Here is a 17,777-nt window from a genome sequence, read left to right as displayed (position 1 = left end):
AGAACTCTGGTACAGCGTCTCGTCTTGTCATCATCGGACCAGATTCTCCCAGGTCTCGCCCAGGTACTCGGTCTTTTCCCATGGAAGAGGACGCTCCTTCGTTTATTCTCGTCTCCTCTATCCCCTCCTTCTGACAAGACCGAACGGGAATTCACGCGGTGAGGATTTGCCACCGTATACAGTAGACCCCGAGAGGCGCTGTTTGCAGACTTCCAGCCAGACATCCACACATTCCTCGTCGAATTCCATCCGCTCAGCCGGGTTCAATTCTATTCTTTCCGTTTTTCATTTCTACTGTCCTGAGAACTTCCTCTTCAACTGGCAGGATCTCTCAACCGTGACCATTCTCTCCAGCTGGACGGGTGGATCGCCAGTCAGTCGATCTTCATTCTGCTGTCATATCGTTTGCGTCATACTCCTCCTGGACCGTTCTGGTCGGGGATCTCGGGGTACGTACTTGGTCGTTCCGATGAATGCGACCTGGAGGCAATAATTAATGAACCATCACCTGAACAGTCACAGTTGTTCTTTTGGGGGAGTGTATTTTCTATACCCGACTGCCACGGCCAACTGGACAAAAGACGACGGGAAAACCAGCCCGTCTGGACCCAAACTGCAGCTAAACCAAACCACTTCCAGCCCCTCCTCAATCGACTCTTCCTCTTCCTCTTCTCGCCTTCTCGTTATCCCCCACTCCGCCTTTTCTTTCTCCCCCCTTCTCTTTCTCCCCTCTTCTTCCACTCTCTCCCATAGCTTCTCTCCACCTCACCTCCTTTCTTTTTCTTTCCCTCATGATGGACGGCGTCGACCTGACCAAGGCCGTGCTCAATAAGGGGAAACAAATGGCTAGCGTCGCAACCGCCGCTGCCAATGGCAATGGCGGTAAGAAGCGAAGAAAAGGAACCGACTTGAAGCCCATCGTCACCAACGACGCGGCCAATCCAGGCGCCGAGCCAGCGCCTGCACTGTCTGAAGGGTGTGTCTTTTTTCCCCTCTCCCCGTTCGCATCCGTCCCGCTAACCCATCGCTTCCTTTCGCAGCGTCTCGCCATCGCGTTCCCCTTCGACATCCTCCGCAGATGAGATCGAAACCACCGCTGAAGAGGAGGATTCTGAGGACTACTGCAAGGGTGGTTACCATCCCGTCACCGTCGGCGAAACCTACAACAACGGTCGTTACGTCGTCGTGCGCAAACTGGGGTGGGGTCACTTTTCCACCGTCTGGTTGTCCCGCGATACCACCACCGGCAAACATGTCGCCCTCAAAGTCGTCCGATCCGCCGCCCACTACACCGAAACCGCCATCGACGAGATCAAGCTCCTGAATCGCATCGTCCAAGCCAAACCCTCGCATCCCGGTCGGAAACACGTCGTCAGTCTGCTGGACTCCTTCGAGCATCGCGGTCCGCATGGGGTCCATGTCTGCATGGTCTTTGAGGTGCTGGGAGAGAATCTCCTCGGCCTGATCAAGCGTTGGAACCACCGGGGTATCCCCATGCCCTTGGTGAAGCAGATCACCAAGCAGGTGCTCCTCGGTCTGGACTATCTCCACCGGGAGTGCGGCATCATCCATACCGATTTGAAACCCGAGAACGTCTTGATCGAGATCGGCGACGTCGAGCAGATTGTGAAGACCTACGTCAAGGAGGAGGCCAAGAAGGAGGAACACAAGGAAGATAACCGCAACGGTCGGCGACGACGCCGCACGTTGATCACCGGCAGTCAACCATTGCCGAGCCCGCTGAATACCAGTTTCGACTTCAAACACAGTTCGCACAACTCCCATAGCAGCCTCAGCCAGATGGTCAGCAGCGACTCGTCGACGCCACACGAGGCCCCATCGATGAAGGAACTGTTGGGGATCAAGGATGAAGATGAACACCAAAAGCAACGAGAAAAGACAACGTACGTGAGATGTGGCCTGTGGATAGGGTTGTTGACTGACGCGCGAACAGTGATTTACTAGAACGAGAGGTTTCCGGGATCTCTTTAGATAAGACCCCGTCCAAATCCTCCGACGAACCGGAGTGCGATATCATCTCTGTGAAGATCGCCGATCTCGGAAATGCCTGCTGGGTGGGACACCATTTCACTAACGACATCCAAACGCGGCAATACCGGTCGCCGGAAGTCATTCTGGGGTCGAAGTGGGGTGCGAGTACGGATGTATGGAGTATGGCGTGCATGGTATGATGTCGACTTCTTTTCCAGGAACGTCTTCTAATGACGGCAGGTGTTTGAACTCATTACCGGCGACTACCTCTTTGATCCTCAATCCGGCACCAAGTACGGCAAAGACGACGATCACATTGCGCAGATCATTGAACTCCTGGGTCCGTTTCCCAAATCGTTGTGTCTGTCCGGAAAATGGTCACAGGAGATTTTCAACCGGAAGGGCGAGCTGCGAAACATCCACCGACTACGCCACTGGGCGTTGCCGGATGTCCTGCGGGAGAAGTACCACTTCTCGGTGGAGGAGAGCATGCGCATCAGCGAGTTCCTCCTCCCCATGCTGGAGGTGTCGCCCGAACGACGAGCCAACGCCGGTGGCATGGCCTCCCACGAATGGCTGGCCGGGACCCCGGGCATGGACCAGATCGACCTGGGGATCCAACCCGGCAGCCGGGGCGAAGGGATCGAAGGATGGGCGACAGAGGTGAAGAGGAGATGACCTGCTGTGCCGTGACGTTATGACTTGGGAATTTTTCTATGCGATCGCCCGGTGGATCTGTCTTTTATCTGTTTTGGATTGGCCGTTTACAGGATGTTTATGATTTCCGTGACATGACTCGCATGCTACAGCACTCTTGATGTCTTCTCTCTTTGCCTTTCTTTCCTGCCCCATTCTTTATCTGCATAGATTTTTGTTCGAGCCTCGACCTCCCCCGACAATTCCTTCAATTCCGGGGTTTACTTTAGACGTCAATGACCCCTTGACACGAGACGTTTGATGGGTTTCCTCGCTGCGGTGGACTCCAAGTCCATGCTGTATACAGATACGCTCTGTAGATATGACTGAATGAGATGATGTGAAGTAGTATCAACGGTCGGCATGATGGAGCACTGTCCTCCATAATCAAGCATCTTCTTCCAGCCCTTCTTCACTGGGCAATCGGTCAGGAAACCACCCAAAGCGGTTCAGATCCACGTAGAATTCGCCCATGCTGTCCACGTCCACGTCCACCCCTTCCTCCCTCAGCACCTCTGCCTGTCGTTCAGCACTCCCAGGCTCGCTACAGAATCAGACCTGCCACACCGACGATAGAGAGAAAGGCGAATGCACGCACCGATGCGAAATCATCCCCTTGGAGTTGATCACCCTCTGCCAGGGCACATTCCCCGAGTGGAAGTAGTTCTCGGATTCCGGTGGTGGCAGATGTTTGAGACAAATGCCTACTTGACGGGGGCGTTTTGCTTCATCATATTAGTATCTTTCTTCCTTTGCAGTTCCCTTCTAGTGAGACGTACGCGCCCCGAGCAGCAGAGCGATGTGTCCGTACGACGTGACCCGGCCGCGGGGAATCTCCTGCACGGCCTCGTAGACGGCGTTGAACCAGAACTCGGCTTCTTCTGAGCGGGGCATTTCCGCCACAAGAAATAGAATATTTCGTCTAGATACCTGAAGGTACTTGATATGTCCCTGGTTCTAAGGTCCAGGGTAAGCTTCCGTTGACGGGGGAGGGATGTGAAGTAATTACAATACGAGATACCGGCAAAACCAATCCTCCGACTTATCACGATAACATCTCCATCAAACTCGAACCTCCACACAATCAACTCCTCCAACACACCAGCAGCAACCACCACCATGCCCTCCTCACTCGCCGACTACCTGGCGAAGAACTACCTCACGGCGGACCCCGGCACGACAGCCGAGCGCCCAAAGAAAAAGCGCAAGAAGAGCAAACACCAGCCCGCCGAAACCGACGGGCTGATCATCGCCGACGACGACCCGCCGGACCTGCGCACCGCAGCGACCAACACCAACGCCGATGACGAAGACGGCCCGGCCGTAGTGGCGGCCCGCAGCGCGGAGTTCCGACGCGCGAAGAAATCCAACTGGAAGGTCGTGGGCGGGGACCAGGACGCGGCGGACGCGATCATCGCGTCGGCGGCGGCGGAGAACGCAGCCCGGCGCAAGGAGCAGGGGGTAGACGACGACGAGGAGGACGGGGACGGGCCGACGGTCGCGGACGAGGACGACGGGCTGCGGATGGAGTCCGGGGCGCGGGCGGGGCTGCAGACGGCGGAGCAGACGGCGGCGATGGTGGCGGCGCAGGAGCGACGGAAGAAGCGCGAGGCGGCGCAGTACCAGGGGCGCGGGGGCGGCGATGAACCGGCGCAGGAGACGATTTATCGAGACGCGTCGGGGCGGATCATCAACGTGGCGATGAAGCGGGCGGAGGCGCGGCGGGCGGAGGAGGAAGCGCGGGAGAAGGAGGAACGCGCGCGCGAGGCGCTCATGGGCGATGTGCAGCGGGCGGAACGGGAGGCGCGCCGGCAGCAGATCCAGGAGGCGCGGGCGATGCCGTTGGCGCGCACGGCCGAGGACGACTCGTTGAACGAGGAGCTCAAGGCGCAGCAGCGGTGGAATGATCCCGCGGCGCAGTTCCTAACGAACGTGCAGGGCCCGGGAAAGAGTGCGACGGGCAAGCCGTTGCACCGCGGGGCGTTCCAGCCGAATCGGTATGGCATCCGGCCTGGGCATCGCTGGGATGGCGTCGATCGGAGTAATGGGTTCGAGAAGGAGTGGTTTGCGGCGCGGAATCGGAAGGGGAGATTGGAGGCGTTGGATTACCAGTGGCAGATGGATGAGTAGGGGGTGGTTCTACTGGATCTGGTGCGGGCGCTGGGTCTTCTACGGTCATGTACGGGTGTTACATTGCATAGTATACGATAATGGACTGTTGATACTTGATATTGTGTTGATGAGGCTATACAAACATTGTATAGTATGATGTCATGCATCAAAAGGGTTAGCCCGGAGTGATGACTTGCTGCGATCGGCGCCGAGTCATCCGCCTCCGTCATCCTTCAGCTGATAAGCGTGTTTGGCGTCACCTGGTGAGTCAAGTCAACCTTGGAGAAAGAATGTTCCAGAGACTCTGGTCGCGGTCGGACTATGGCTGCTTATGACGATGTCGGTGGCACAGTCAAGGTAAGATCAGACAGGCTATCTGGAAGGACAGAACGACGAGGTCGCCAGGCTCGGATCAGATCAGATCAGATTAGGACCGACCATGCGGGGATTATCGTGATGCTCATCTCCTCAACGTGCCTCAAAGAGTGGATCGGATCTCTACCTCGGCCCTGCACGCCTGCACGAGAATGAGGAGATCCACGGTTCTCGAGTGGCGCTCGTCCTGACCTCGGGTCTGGCGTCATCCAGGGGCAACCGCAGTCATCGGCGTCGTCCAAAGGGAATAGGATGATAACGATGGCCCACGATAACGGAGACGGCCCCATCATAGGACGATTTCCCCCTCCAGCGTGACCCAACCGCTTTCAGCATCGCCTCGCCCGGGCCTCGTGCAGGAGGTTGTCATGCATGCGACGACCTTCATATCACCCTCTCTGCCTCGTCGTGATTGCTCCAGACTCTCCATAATCCCCTCGTCTCGTCTCGCCTCTGTTGCTTCCACGGTCGTACGCGCCCTGGAACTTCTCCGCACCTGGAAGATTCCTGATCCGAAGTCAACAGGCTGACTCCCGTCGTCCGAGTTGTTTACTTAGGAGTACTCGGCTGTCTGTGCTTATGACTGGATCCTGGTGGATCGGTAGTGACTCAGACAAAGAGTGTCGATGGTGACTGTTTCCTGGTTTCATACTTGACTTCTTTCATATTCTTCCCCCTTTGACATCTACGGACTTTCCTTATCATATCGTTTCAGTTGTTTCACCTGGTGGCGGCAGGAACATCTACCCCATCACATCTACATCTACATCCCCCACTCTCCACCATCTCTACTTGTCAACACCCCTATCCCTATCTCGATACCATAGACGATCATCCCATTATGCCCGGATCCCTCTCTGCCAACGACCTTCGTTGTGCCGGCACGGCGGCCAAACGGGCTCACGACAAGAAGGCCAAATGGATCAGCGGAGGCCGTCCAGCGCCTGGCTGTCGAATGGAAAACGCTCCTATGGCTCGTCCGATCATTCGGACGATCCCTGCGAGGTAGGTAGCTCTTGCATGACCAAGCTTTCGCTCCGGTTCAGACAACAGGGAAGTCTCAGTGCTGACGGCTGGCGGGTATAGGTACCACCGTCGCCTCCAGTTCGATCGTAAGGGGAGGACCAACCAGCTCTCCACGGATGCCAAGATCAACCTGAGTTATGATGTCCGCGAGGCTCTAGACAGCGCCTCCGACTCGTCCAGTGGCGAAACCCTCGATGAGCCCAGCGCGGCGCAGGAGGTGGTCGCTGAGATGACTCCCAACCACTCCGTCGAGGCATACGACGTGTCCGGACAGACGGTTCTTTCGCAAGCCATCAATAAGGCCGTTGAGCGGTTCGAGACTCGTGAGACGGAGAAGCTGGTTCGGGAATATGAGATTGTGACCCCGGAGTCCGAGAGCGCCATGGGTTATCTCGCGGATGACGATGACTTTGAACTCGTGGACCACGGCCACCTGTGAGGCGCTAGATACCTGATCGCGGGTTTTGTATCTTTTCTTCTTTCATGTTGATGACTTTGGCGTCAGAATGCTCCCAGATATGGACGGTGTTGGTTTAGATTCCCCTTTGATTTGTTCCCGATGACCGGAGTCAGTGGCGAATATCGTATATGACTCAGTACAGTACCTTTGACGGTCGCTTTCACTTGGTTTCGTTTGTTGATACTCTATTGATACTGCATTGATATCGCATTGGATTTGTATCCTGACCAACAGGACCGGACATCTGTTATGCTCGGTAATTTGGAGGGGATGTCTCCCTAAATCAAGTAATCAGTAGCCGTAAGTCGTTGCATGGACGGATCAAAGGCGTAGTTCAAGACAGCAGCCCCATAGATGGTAGGTGAACGAAGAAGTATCATACCTTGCTCTCTTCACAGTTCACATGTGAATAGTACGTACCGTTGCCAGGGTGTTGTTTACTAATGTCCCGATCGGGGAAGGTCAGAAAAGTCCGCTCCGCCCATTTCTGCCCCGGACTGCATCGTCTCCATCTCCCTTCTTCCCCTCCGTCGCTCGCCCTTGTCCCAATCCACGTCTCTTATCTATCCGACGCGATGGATAAACGCTCTGCAGAGAGTCCCATGGACTTTGAGTGGCAGACCAGGGCTCCTGGTGATGCCACCTCGCCCTTCTACCAACTGAGCATGCAGCACGACAAGCAGAAGAAACGTGCGCATCCCTCCCGCGACGAGAAAGCAGTGTCATCCTTTTGTTCAACTGTCTCTAACCGACCATAGGCCCCCATAACATCTTCGACTCGCCCGAAAAGAAACAAATGCCCGCTCTGCGCGAACCCAACTCCCAACCCTTCCTCTTCTCGCAGCCCCCCTCGCAGGCCTCGCGGACGCAGAAATCCATCTTCGGTCAATCCGCCTTTATGACCCCCCGCAAGTTCGAAGTCGACTTCTCCTCCGGCGCCGAAACCTCCCCCGAAAACGCCGCAGACAACGAAGAGACCCCGGAGCCGCCAACAAAGTCGGGGGGTCACCGAAACTCGCTCTTCAACATGTACGGACGCTTTGCGCCGAGTCCCGGACGTGGGGAAATCCCTCGAATGAACCATTACTCCAACGCGTTGGCGCGACGGGTGCAGAAGCGCCGACGCCGGGATAAGGCGCTGGATCTGCAGTTCCGCCGGGATAGCGATGATGAGGATAGCGACGGATCGAGCAGCCGGGACACGAAATCCGCCAAGCAGAAGAAGAATCAGGGTGATGCGCAGGGACCGGACGGTCAGGGGCCCTCGCGGATGTCGACCTTCTCGGATTTCTTCGCGCTCCTGGAGGCCCACCCGAACGTGCCCAGCATCCTCTCGTGGTGGGCGCAGCTGGTGGTGAACCTGTCGCTGTTTTCGCTCGCCGTGTATGTGGTCTTTGGTTTTGTGTCAGCGATCCGCGCGGAGTTCGAGCAGGCGGCCGAGGAAGTCTCGGATACGATCCTGGCCGAGATGGCGACCTGCGCGAAGAGCTACGTGGACAACAAGTGTGCCGGAGGCGACCGACTGCCAGCGCTGGAGACGGTTTGCGAGAACTGGGAGCGGTGTATGAACCGCGATCCGGCCAAGGTGGGCCGGGCGAAGGTGTCGGCGCACACGATGGCGATCATCATCAACAGCTTCATTGACCCGATTAGTTGGAAGGCAATTGTAGGTGCATGTGGACTCATCTACGGGGACCGTGGCTAACATTGACAGGCATTCTTCCTCGCTACGATATCTACCGTGACAGTCGTGAGCAACTGGTCATTCCGTTCGTTTAGAAACCGGTTCAGCCAGCATGACTATACGACCCCGGCGCCTACGTTTCATCGACAGCCCTCCGGCCAACACCCTTCCTCGATTGCCCCGTCCTTCCCACACACCCCCGGATATGGCTACGGACACGCGCCGAGCTTGAATGAGAAGCAGGACGGGCCGCTGATGCTGGAACATTCGCAGACCATGGACTTTGACTTTGGAACGGAGCGCAGTCGGGACCGCGAGAACCACCTGCGGACCCCCAGTCCGGTCAAGCGCGATAGAAAACTCCTTTGATTGCGACAAGACATGGTAATATATTGCATTAGCGTGGGGAATCATGGCGTCTGTCTGTTTGGATACTGGGTGGTGAGATGTTTGCCGTCACAAAAGTTGCGTGACTCATTGCATACGAAGGATAGTGGAGTTTGTGGCTTTTTAACTTGTATATACTGCATCATTGCATCTCAACCGAGCTATCTGATTTGTTTCTGACCGTGGGCTTTTGACACTGACCGTTATCAGTGGCTGTTCTTTGGGGCTTGGCGATGATGCTATATGACGTCGCAACGACGATTCGCTCACGGATTTTTCTTCCTCAAGCCGGACAAAAGGCAGATTGGGTTGCGATAGACGCCGTGCTAATTCAGGGGTTCCGAAACGCTTATTTCCTGGATGTGGGCGATAACGGGTGATTCTTCACTCATCCTGACGTATTGCAGTTTGTATACACCGGTTCCGCACCTCACCACCCGGGTTTATATACCCGCGACACGACAGGGCTGAGCTACTGTGCCGACTGTAGCTCGATAGACTATGTGACGCCCAACATGTCGACCAAGCGCAACCTCATCGTGGTTTCGAACCGTCTTCCCCTCTCCATCAAGAAAGTCGATGGCTCGTTCCAGTCCTCCGTCTCCAGCGGAGGGCTGGTGACTTCTCTCTCGGGATTGACCAAGTCGACCTCGTTCCGCTGGTTCGGATGGCCGGGCATCGAGGCGACCGAGCCCGAAGACCAAAAACAGATCTCGCAGAGCCTCGCCGAGCACAACGCCGTGCCTGTTTTTCTAGACAGTGAGCTCGCGCATCAACATTACAACGGCTTCTCCAGTACGTCTCTCAGACAGACCAGCTCGCGCATCTGTCCAGTCGTATGCTCACTGCGTCCTAGATGCCATCTTATGGCCCATGCTCCACTACCAGTCCGGGGTCTCGTTCGACGAAAACGCCTGGAAAGCATACAAGCGCGTGAACGAGCTCTTTGCCGATGCCATCGCCGCGCAGGTCACCCGTGGTACGCTGATCTGGGTGCATGACTACCATCTGATGTTGTTGCCGAGACTCCTCCGTGAGCGTCTGAAGCAGGACAAGCAGTGTGCCATTGGATTCTCGCTGCACACACCGTTCCCCGCGTGGGACTTCTGGCGCGCTCTGCCTGTGCGCAACGAGTTGGTCGAGGGCATCCTCGGCAGCGACCTTATCGGATTCCATACCAATGAGTATAAGGATAATTTTGTGGACTGCACTCATTCGCTGTAAGCTTCTGCGTTAAGGGCTCGGTGGGTAGTTTTCAAGGAAGAGGAAGTGCTAATGGCTACAGGGGCGCAAACACCGACGTGCCGGGCGAAATCAAATATCAGGGTAGACAGATATTCACCGATAAATTCATCGTGGGGATCGATCCACAGAAGTTCACCGACGCGTTGCAGACAGACGACGTCCGGCGACGCATCCGCGAGCTCCGAGAACGGTACAAAGGTGTGAAGGTGATCCTGGGCGTGGACCGACTCGACCATATCAAGGGCCTACCACAGAAACTGAAAGGCTACGACCGTTTCCTGGAAGAGCATCCGGAGCTGCAGAACAAGGTGGTCCTGATCCAGGTCGCGGTGCCCAGTCGCGAGGACGTGAAGGAGTACCAGGATCTCAAGGAGGAGATTAGCACGATAGTGGGCCAGATCAATGGGAAATACGGTGCGTGTGCTAAGCCATTCTCTAATCATTGCCGTTCTCTGTACAATGAGGCTAACGTGCTTGGCTGGCAGCCACCCCCGACGGATCTCCGCTGGTGTACATGCATCGATCGGTGGAGTTCTCGGAGCTGGCGGCGCTGTACTCGGTCGCCGATGTCTGTCTGCTGACCTCGACGCGCGACGGGATGAATCTTGTCTCGTTCGAGTATATTGCCTGCCAAGGCGAGCGTCATGGCGTGCTGGTGCTGTCCGAGTTCGCCGGCGCGGCCGCGTTTATGAAAGAGGGGAGCATCACATTCCATCCGGCGCATCTGTCGCAACTGGCGGGGGCGATTTACAAGGCCGTGACGATGAGCGACGAGGATCGCAAGCGGCGGTACGAGGGGCTACGTGGGTTTATCGAGACAAATACTAGGTGAGTTGTTCGCAGGGTGTATACAAGATTCTCGCTGACATGGGATAGTGCCAAATGGGGCGAGTCTTTCATTGAGAGGCTGTCCACACGACTGCCCGAGGGATCGGAGGCCTAGACGAGCGATGGATTGGATGGCATACAATGCGACCTTGGCCGGGGAGATTGGAGATAGCTAGAGCCGTCGGATACTTTCCCAGATGAGGCTATACAGCCGAAGGATCCTGATGTACATCAGCGCCAATAACAATCCTCATTTTAATGCCAGGAACTAGCTCTAAATGATCGTCACTCTGCAACAGTAGGATATGCTTTCAACCTCCCACTGCCGCACACGATACACTTCCTCAAGCACCCCCGGCAACATCTGAATCAATCACCCACGCTGCGTTACATTGCGCATTGTTCACCACCAGCCAAGAAGCACTAGAAAGGTCCCGGGGACCTAACCACCCCGGCCTTTGATATCATTGTAACCCAAGACAAACGGCACGCCTTAGTCCAGCAGTGGCCAAGGCTCGAGGACAAATCACCGCCCGCCTCCAAGAATCTTATCTGGCATTGCGTGCGGAGAGGCGTGCCTGCAGACTGCAATGCCGTGCCCAGCAGCGGGGGCGGCATCGCGACAATCTCGAGCCTCTCCTTGCCCTGGACTATCAGCGACATCTTGCTGGGTGAGAATGGCGTCGCGTTCTTGGCTGCGCTTGGCGGGTGCGATAGCCGTGGAGATAGGAGAGGCCCCAATTCCTATAAAGACGAGAAGAGTAGAACAGAAGCAGGCTGGACCTGACTCCTAACTTCCCACCGTTCTATTTCTCCACTCTCTTTCCTTTCGTTTATACAGCCCCGTCATGAAGTGGACGCTCCTCTCGTCCCTGGCCCTCGCCAGTCTGGCGACCGCCTCCTTCGAAGGCGAAGCCAAGATGAGCCATCTGATGTCGCTCAAGATGCAGAGTCGCGAGCGCGCGCGCGCCAGCGGTCTGTTCCAGGTCAACCGGTACATGGACCGGGGCGCCACGAAGTGCAAGAATGGCAAGGCCGGCGAATATTCCTGCGACAACGTCGATCTCAATGCCTTCCTGAGCCACCAGGCCATGGGGAGCGTTACCCGCGAGGGGAACGATATTTGGGGTGTGTAGCTTGCCGCTGTACTTCGTCTTATGCCGTGATTATGTGGGTTAACAGTCTCTTGCAGGGTGGACGTCGGCGGACGGCCGCGAGTTCGGCGTCGTCGGACAGACGGACGGCACGGCCTTTGTCGAGGTCATGAAGGATGGGAGCCTCGAGTATGTCGGCCGGCTGCCGACGCAGACCGTCTCGAGCGTGTGGCGCGATATGAAGGTCATCGGGGACTATGCGTATATCGGGTCGGAGGCGCCAGGCCACGGCCTGCAGATCTTCGATCTGAAGAAGGTCCGTCGCATATTGACTATGAACACCGCCTCTGTGGGTGTCGAGTAGACTGACGCCTTGCAGCTCCTGGATACCTCGAGTTTCGCGCCGCGGACCTTCTCGCTGACCGACCTGACCGCGTGGTACAGCGGGTTCGGCAGCTCGCACAACATCGTCGCGCACGAGGAGACCAACATGATCTACGCGGTGGGCACGGCGCGCAACCTCAGCTGCGCGGGGGGTCTGTGGATGGTGGACGTGTCGGACCCGGCGAACCCGACGTCGCCGGGGTGCGTGAACCAGGACGGCTACGTGCATGACGGTGAGATTTCCTAGTCGACGATACGCATAATAGCGCTAACAGGCGAACCAGCGCAATGCGTGATCTACCAGGGCCCGCACAAGAAATACACCAACCGCGAGATCTGCTTCAACTACAACGAGGACACGCTGACGATCGTGGACGTCACCAACAAGAAGAAGCCGAAGCAGATCTCCAAGACGCCGTACGTCGGCGCCAGCTACACGCACCAGGGCTGGATGGCGACGGCCGACATGGCGTACCTGCTGCTGGACGACGAGCTGGACGAGGTCGACGGCGCGGGCGAGGCCGCCAACGGCCACACCACCACCTACATCTTCGACATCCGCAACCTGGAGAAGCCCAAGCACACGGGCTCGTACCAGTCGCCCGTGCGCTCCATCGACCATAACCAGTACGTGATTGACGGGCTGTCGTACCAGGCGAACTATGGCAGCGGCCTGCGCATCGTGGATGTGAGCTCCGTCCGCGCGGACCCCTCGGGCAAGGGTTTCAAGCAGGTGGGCTTTTTCGACTGCCACCCGGAAGACGATGCCGGCGAGGGTGAGGTCGAGTTTGTCGGGAGCTGGAGTGTGTACCCGTATTTTGAGAGTGGGAACATCCTGCTGAACAGTATCGAGCGGGGCGTGTACTCGCTGAAGTATACCGGTTCGTCGTGAGTTCCTCCTGGTGGTTTAAGGCTGAGACATGCCCCGTCTGGTTGTGAGACGATCTCAAAAATGAATCGATCGAGGCCCACTTGGATGAGTAGTAGTGTTGTGTGGGTTTAGGTGAATCGTCGGGGATACATCGCTGGAATTGAGCCGTCGATTGACTGTCTGGTTGTATGGTAGCGATATCAAGACAGTGAAGATGTCCTCGGACAGCTATGACTCCTAGCTGCGACAACCATCCACGACAGTAACAGCCGTCGGTAGATGCATCTGTAGCAACATTCAACTACCGTCTGACTCTCCTGAGACATCACCAAACTCCGGAGTCTCCATCAGATCCCAATAATGGGCAAACCCCGGTTCGGTGGATCTACCACTGCATACTGCATGTGGAACGGACCACGAAAATCTCACGACGCCTCGGCACACTTCCGCAACCTCGATTCGGCATTGCTGGTCTGGGATCAGGAACAGCCGTCTGCTTGGATCCTGCAACCGAGATCCCTGGTTCGCCTTCCGCCATACAGCCCTCCGCATGATCGCTTCTATCTCAACCTGAAACAGGCCCAGACGAATGAAAGTCTGGCCGAAGCTTTCGGGCGTGTTTTGCGTTGCCTGGGCATGTCTCAACCTTGGGAGCCTAGGGTCGGCATTCAGTCGGCTCCCGACTATGTATGGGTTTTCGTCTCGAGGATGAAGATGGTTCTGTCGATCCGGTGGAAGAGGACTGTCCGAGGACGCGTTCAGAAACGAGTATAAATACGACCATGGAGCGATAGGGATCAGATTGGCATTCCATTCCATTCCCCAAGCCCATCGTCATCTACACCATCCTTCTACTGCACCATGGCCCTCAGCAGAATGTCCCTCCGCTCTGTTCTCGTCGCCGCGCTGGCGGCGCTGGCCGTGGCCACGCCCGTGCCCGAGAACTCCCTGCAGGAGCGCCAGCTCATGAGCTCCAACGACGTCGAAGACGGCGTCTGTCGCGATGTGACCTTCATCTTTGCCCGCGGGTCCACCGAGCAGGGCAACATGGTTCGTTTGCATCCGCGACCACCTACGATGAACGAAGAAAGACTAATTAACTGAGGATAGGGCTTCGTCGTCGGGCCTGAGGTCTGCACGAGCTTGAAAGCTGATCTCGGCTCCGGCAAGGTCGCCTGCCAGGGCGTGGGCGGCGCATACACGGCCTCGCTGGCGCCCAACTTCCTGTCTGCCAATACAGACCCACAGTCGATCCAGGCGGCGACGGACCTGTTCGAGAAGGCCGTGGCCAACTGCCCGAACACGCAGATTGTGGCGGGTGGATACAGGTATTTCCTTCCCCTTGGTTGCTGAAGAGCTGTGAGTACTAGTAGGGGAGATGCTAATGAGGATCTGAATGCAGTCAAGGCTCCGCGGTGATGGACAACTCGATCCAGGCCCTCCCTGCCGACATCCAGGAGAAAGTCAAGGGCGTGGTCCTCTTTGGCTTCACCCGCAACCTCCAGGACAACGGACAGATCCCCAACTACCCCAAGGAGGATGTCAAGGTTTACTGCGCCCTGGGCGATTTGGTCTGCAGTGGCACGCTCATCATCACCCCGGCGCATATGACATACGGGGTCAATGCGGGCGACGCCGCCCAGTTCCTGGCCTCCAAGGTGCAGTAAGTCATGGTTCTGGATGGTTGGATGGCTTGCTTGGGGAAGATGTACATGTGGTTTCTATGCTGGACATAGAATTGTTGAATACCACCGGAAAGATTACTATACCCCGTATGGACCCTTAAAGAATCCCCGCTCTGGAGCTCGTATACGATCCTTCCTGCGGGGATAGTGTAGGATTAGTGGAGACGGAGAAATTGCACTCATAGCATACCTCCAAGTGCGTGCAGACCCTGTCGATCTAGCGACAACCAGCTGACAATACTTTACCAGAAATACGCCGACAGCCGAACAATCCAGGCGACACGCTCTCGTTCGGAGAAATCTGCGGTTATACGGAGTACGAGTCGCGGGGAAAACGCCGCACAGGACGATCCTCCATAGTGACACCCTTGGCACCATTGCGCACTCCACACCAGCCACTGCGGCGGCCATACAGAGACCATGGAGGCCAGGAAGAAAGCTCCAAGCCAATACCCGCGGCGCCGTCCGGCAATGACAGCCCGCAGTGATCGGATATCGGCGCAGCTCCCCACTTGGCCGTCGATTTGTCATAAGATGTGGGATGAGAGCGGATGTCTTTGCGTTGTCAGTGATTGCAGTGAGCATAATGAACAGCCTGCGTTGTCCTCCTTGTAATAGCACAGAACACAATGACGTCGCTCTCCAATGGGTGTGGATTCTGTCTCTCAAATAACATCCGGTGTGATGAGCTCGGCGAGGATTCTCCCTGCCTCACATGTCGGGGATGGCAGCTTCAATGTCCTCCGATGGAGCATGGCTCGTGGTAGGTCGCTGTCGTGTTAAGGATTCTGGCAGGGTCGGCTAACATGGTGTAGTGAGTCCAGTCCAGATGCGACGGAAATTGAATGTCACCCGCTGTGTGAGACCTGGCCAGGTACGATCAGACAGAAAGAATGTCAACCACTGATACTGACGGGCCAAGATGCCTCGACTATAGAAAACGCGCAGCTGGCGGTGGTCAAAAACTCCCATCCCATAGTCCATTGGATGAAGCCTCTGGATAACCTCATTGCGACAGCCCACGAGCTCCTCGATCCTCCACTCCCTCGCGCCATCTGCTCCTCCCTTCTTCCCGCCTATATCGCAGATCTTCCATACCTGCCCTTCGAGGATGTCCAGTATCTAGCAGCCAAAGATGTCTTTGAGTTTCCCGACGTGACACTGCGCAACGAACTGCTCAAGACTTTCGTTCACAATGTCTACCCATATATCCCGCTGCTGGACTTGCGGCCTTTCCTAGGCGCCATAGCGTGCAACGACGGGAGCAAACCGGTCAGCTTGTTGCTGTTCCATGCGGTCATGTTCTCGAGTACGGCGTTTATCGAACCGGAACATCTCCATCGCGCCGGATACACCTCGAGAAAGGCAGCACGACAAGAATTCTATCAGAAAGCTCGGGTATGGCACCCATCCAGGAGATGCTGCCTCGCTAACAGAACAGGTTCTATATGATTTCGACGTCGAGGCAGACCGAGTAGTCGTGATACAGGCTGTCCTGCTCATGACCTACTGGCACGAGACGCCTGACGACCCAAAGAACTTTCGCTACTGGATGGAGATCGCCCTGTCACTCGCTGCATCTACGATCCAAGATCTTGAAGGTCCCGACATTACGCCATCCACCTGGCATATATGGAAACGACTCTGGTGGTGTCTGTACACCCGCGATCGACTGGTTTCCCTGAACCTGCGACGACCAGCCATCATCCACGACGACGACTTCCACATCCCCTACCTCACCATCGACGACTTTGAAACCCACGCCTTTGACGAAGCAACCATACATGCTCTAGGAGACTGGGAGATCCTCCGCAGCACGGCCCACCAGACGCAGCTGGCCCAGCTGTTCATTGCCAAAGCCAAACTATGCACGATCCTGAGCGGCCTCCTCGCCCGAAACGCGCCTCCCACCGGCTCCTCCGACCAGCTCATCTCCATGACACAATACACGCAGAACCTCGAGGAATGGGAGGCCGCTCTCCCAGTGGAGTTGCGATACCAGAGTCCTTCGAGTCAGAACCTGTCAAAAGTCGAAAAGACGCTCTTTGCATACCGCGCCTGGCTGAAGTTGCTCTTCCTAAACGCATCCAGCGCCATCTCGCGTCACCAAAGCGCGCTGAGATCGGCGACGCCGTCGCCAGAAAGCGAAACCGAAGCCGAGACGCTGCTGTCTGAGCAGCGGGTCCAGTCCGCCATGCGGGCTATTGCGCTGGTCGCGGAGGGGCTGTACCGAGCCGACGCGATCCATTATCTGCCCACCACCACGGTAGGACTGCTGTTGCCTGTCCTAGCCATCCATATTTTGAACATCCGCTCCGGAAGCCCTGATCAATGGGCGATTGGCTTCAAGTCGTTCTATCAGTGCATGCGGGTGCTGGAGCAGCTCAGCGAGGTGTATATGCTCGCTGAATCTATGGTGGCGTATTTCGAAAAGGCGATTTGTAGTCACAGTGACCCAAAGGATGCGAAAAGTGTCAGCACGCCGCGGCTTCTGGAGGAGGTGTTGACGAGCGCGGAGCTGAAATGCTTTGTGCACTTTGTTAGACGGGAGGAAACTGGGATGTAGATTGCACGGTATAGAATGAGAAATGACATAATGATTGACTATATTGTCGCACAGATGCGTCTGTACTTGGATTCTTGTGTCTCCTTGACATGCCTAACTTGCCCCTTGCTATTCCACATTCCTTTGGGGCAGAGCGACTGGCAGCCAAACTGCTTGTGTACACGGTGTTCTTATGGGCTCAATTGACGGTTAGCTTGTAATGATTGACATCATTAGACGGATACATGCATGCCCTGATAGTTGGTGGTTCCTGCATTCCATACATGCAGGTTCATATGACCCAAGTCACTTCGACGAGTGCTATTCATTCATTTTTCTTCTCCTAAATTGATGGAGGAGCTTATTGATTTCGTAATAACTTGTATTATCAAA

The 17,777-nt window shown here is 56.2% G+C and overlaps 8 protein-coding genes across 8 annotated transcripts; all 8 read left to right on the top strand.

Moving 5' to 3' along the window:
• Positions 1-794: 794 nt before the first annotated feature.
• ATEG_04797 (serine/threonine-protein kinase) lies at positions 795-2,670 on the top strand (the record flags this gene model as incomplete). The annotated part of the gene is made up of 4 exons (XM_001213975.1): positions 795-976; positions 1,041-1,904; positions 1,955-2,186; positions 2,233-2,670. The coding sequence occupies 4 exons, from the start codon at positions 795-797 to the stop codon at positions 2,668-2,670; spliced, it is 1,716 nt and encodes a 571-aa protein (XP_001213975.1).
• A 1,137-nt stretch (positions 2,671-3,807) lies between these two features.
• Positions 3,808-4,818, top strand: cwc26 (putative cell cycle control protein (Cwf26); the record flags this gene model as incomplete). Its single annotated transcript, XM_001213974.1, has 1 exon — positions 3,808-4,818. The coding sequence occupies one exon, from the start codon at positions 3,808-3,810 to the stop codon at positions 4,816-4,818; it is 1,011 nt and encodes a 336-aa protein (XP_001213974.1).
• Positions 4,819-6,016: 1,198 nt separating this feature from the next.
• Positions 6,017-6,640, top strand: ATEG_04795 (uncharacterized protein; the record flags this gene model as incomplete). Its single annotated transcript, XM_001213973.1, has 2 exons — positions 6,017-6,180; positions 6,262-6,640. 2 exons carry the CDS (start codon positions 6,017-6,019, stop codon positions 6,638-6,640), a joined length of 543 nt encoding a protein of 180 aa, XP_001213973.1.
• A 596-nt stretch (positions 6,641-7,236) lies between these two features.
• On the top strand, positions 7,237-8,714 carry ATEG_04794 (putative nuclear envelope protein Brr6; the record flags this gene model as incomplete). The annotated part of the gene is made up of 3 exons (XM_001213972.1): positions 7,237-7,351; positions 7,420-8,327; positions 8,376-8,714. 3 exons carry the CDS (start codon positions 7,237-7,239, stop codon positions 8,712-8,714), a joined length of 1,362 nt encoding a protein of 453 aa, XP_001213972.1.
• Positions 8,715-9,247: 533 nt separating this feature from the next.
• Positions 9,248-10,920, top strand: ATEG_04793 (trehalose-6-phosphate synthase; the record flags this gene model as incomplete). Its single annotated transcript, XM_001213971.1, has 5 exons — positions 9,248-9,527; positions 9,589-9,952; positions 10,018-10,391; positions 10,463-10,805; positions 10,854-10,920. 5 exons carry the CDS (start codon positions 9,248-9,250, stop codon positions 10,918-10,920), a joined length of 1,428 nt encoding a protein of 475 aa, XP_001213971.1.
• A 733-nt stretch (positions 10,921-11,653) lies between these two features.
• Positions 11,654-13,175, top strand: ATEG_04792 (uncharacterized protein; the record flags this gene model as incomplete). Its single annotated transcript, XM_001213970.1, has 4 exons — positions 11,654-11,933; positions 11,998-12,215; positions 12,279-12,516; positions 12,559-13,175. The coding sequence occupies 4 exons, from the start codon at positions 11,654-11,656 to the stop codon at positions 13,173-13,175; spliced, it is 1,353 nt and encodes a 450-aa protein (XP_001213970.1).
• Positions 13,176-14,015: 840 nt separating this feature from the next.
• On the top strand, positions 14,016-14,821 carry ATEG_04791 (cutinase family protein; the record flags this gene model as incomplete). The annotated part of the gene is made up of 3 exons (XM_001213969.1): positions 14,016-14,204; positions 14,265-14,482; positions 14,557-14,821. 3 exons carry the CDS (start codon positions 14,016-14,018, stop codon positions 14,819-14,821), a joined length of 672 nt encoding a protein of 223 aa, XP_001213969.1.
• A 663-nt stretch (positions 14,822-15,484) lies between these two features.
• Positions 15,485-17,405, top strand: ATEG_04790 (fungal specific transcription factor domain-containing protein; the record flags this gene model as incomplete). Its single annotated transcript, XM_001213968.1, has 3 exons — positions 15,485-15,602; positions 15,762-16,237; positions 16,281-17,405. The coding sequence occupies 3 exons, from the start codon at positions 15,485-15,487 to the stop codon at positions 17,403-17,405; spliced, it is 1,719 nt and encodes a 572-aa protein (XP_001213968.1).
• Between the last annotated feature and the right edge of the window lie 372 nt (positions 17,406-17,777).

Source organism: Aspergillus terreus, genomic scaffold (assembly GCF_000149615.1).
Source record: "Aspergillus terreus NIH2624 scaffold_6 genomic scaffold, whole genome shotgun sequence".
Lineage (NCBI taxonomy): Eukaryota > Fungi > Ascomycota > Eurotiomycetes > Eurotiales > Aspergillaceae > Aspergillus > Aspergillus terreus.
Note: the sequence above shows the minus strand (reverse complement) of the source record. Positions and strands in the feature narration are given on the sequence as shown.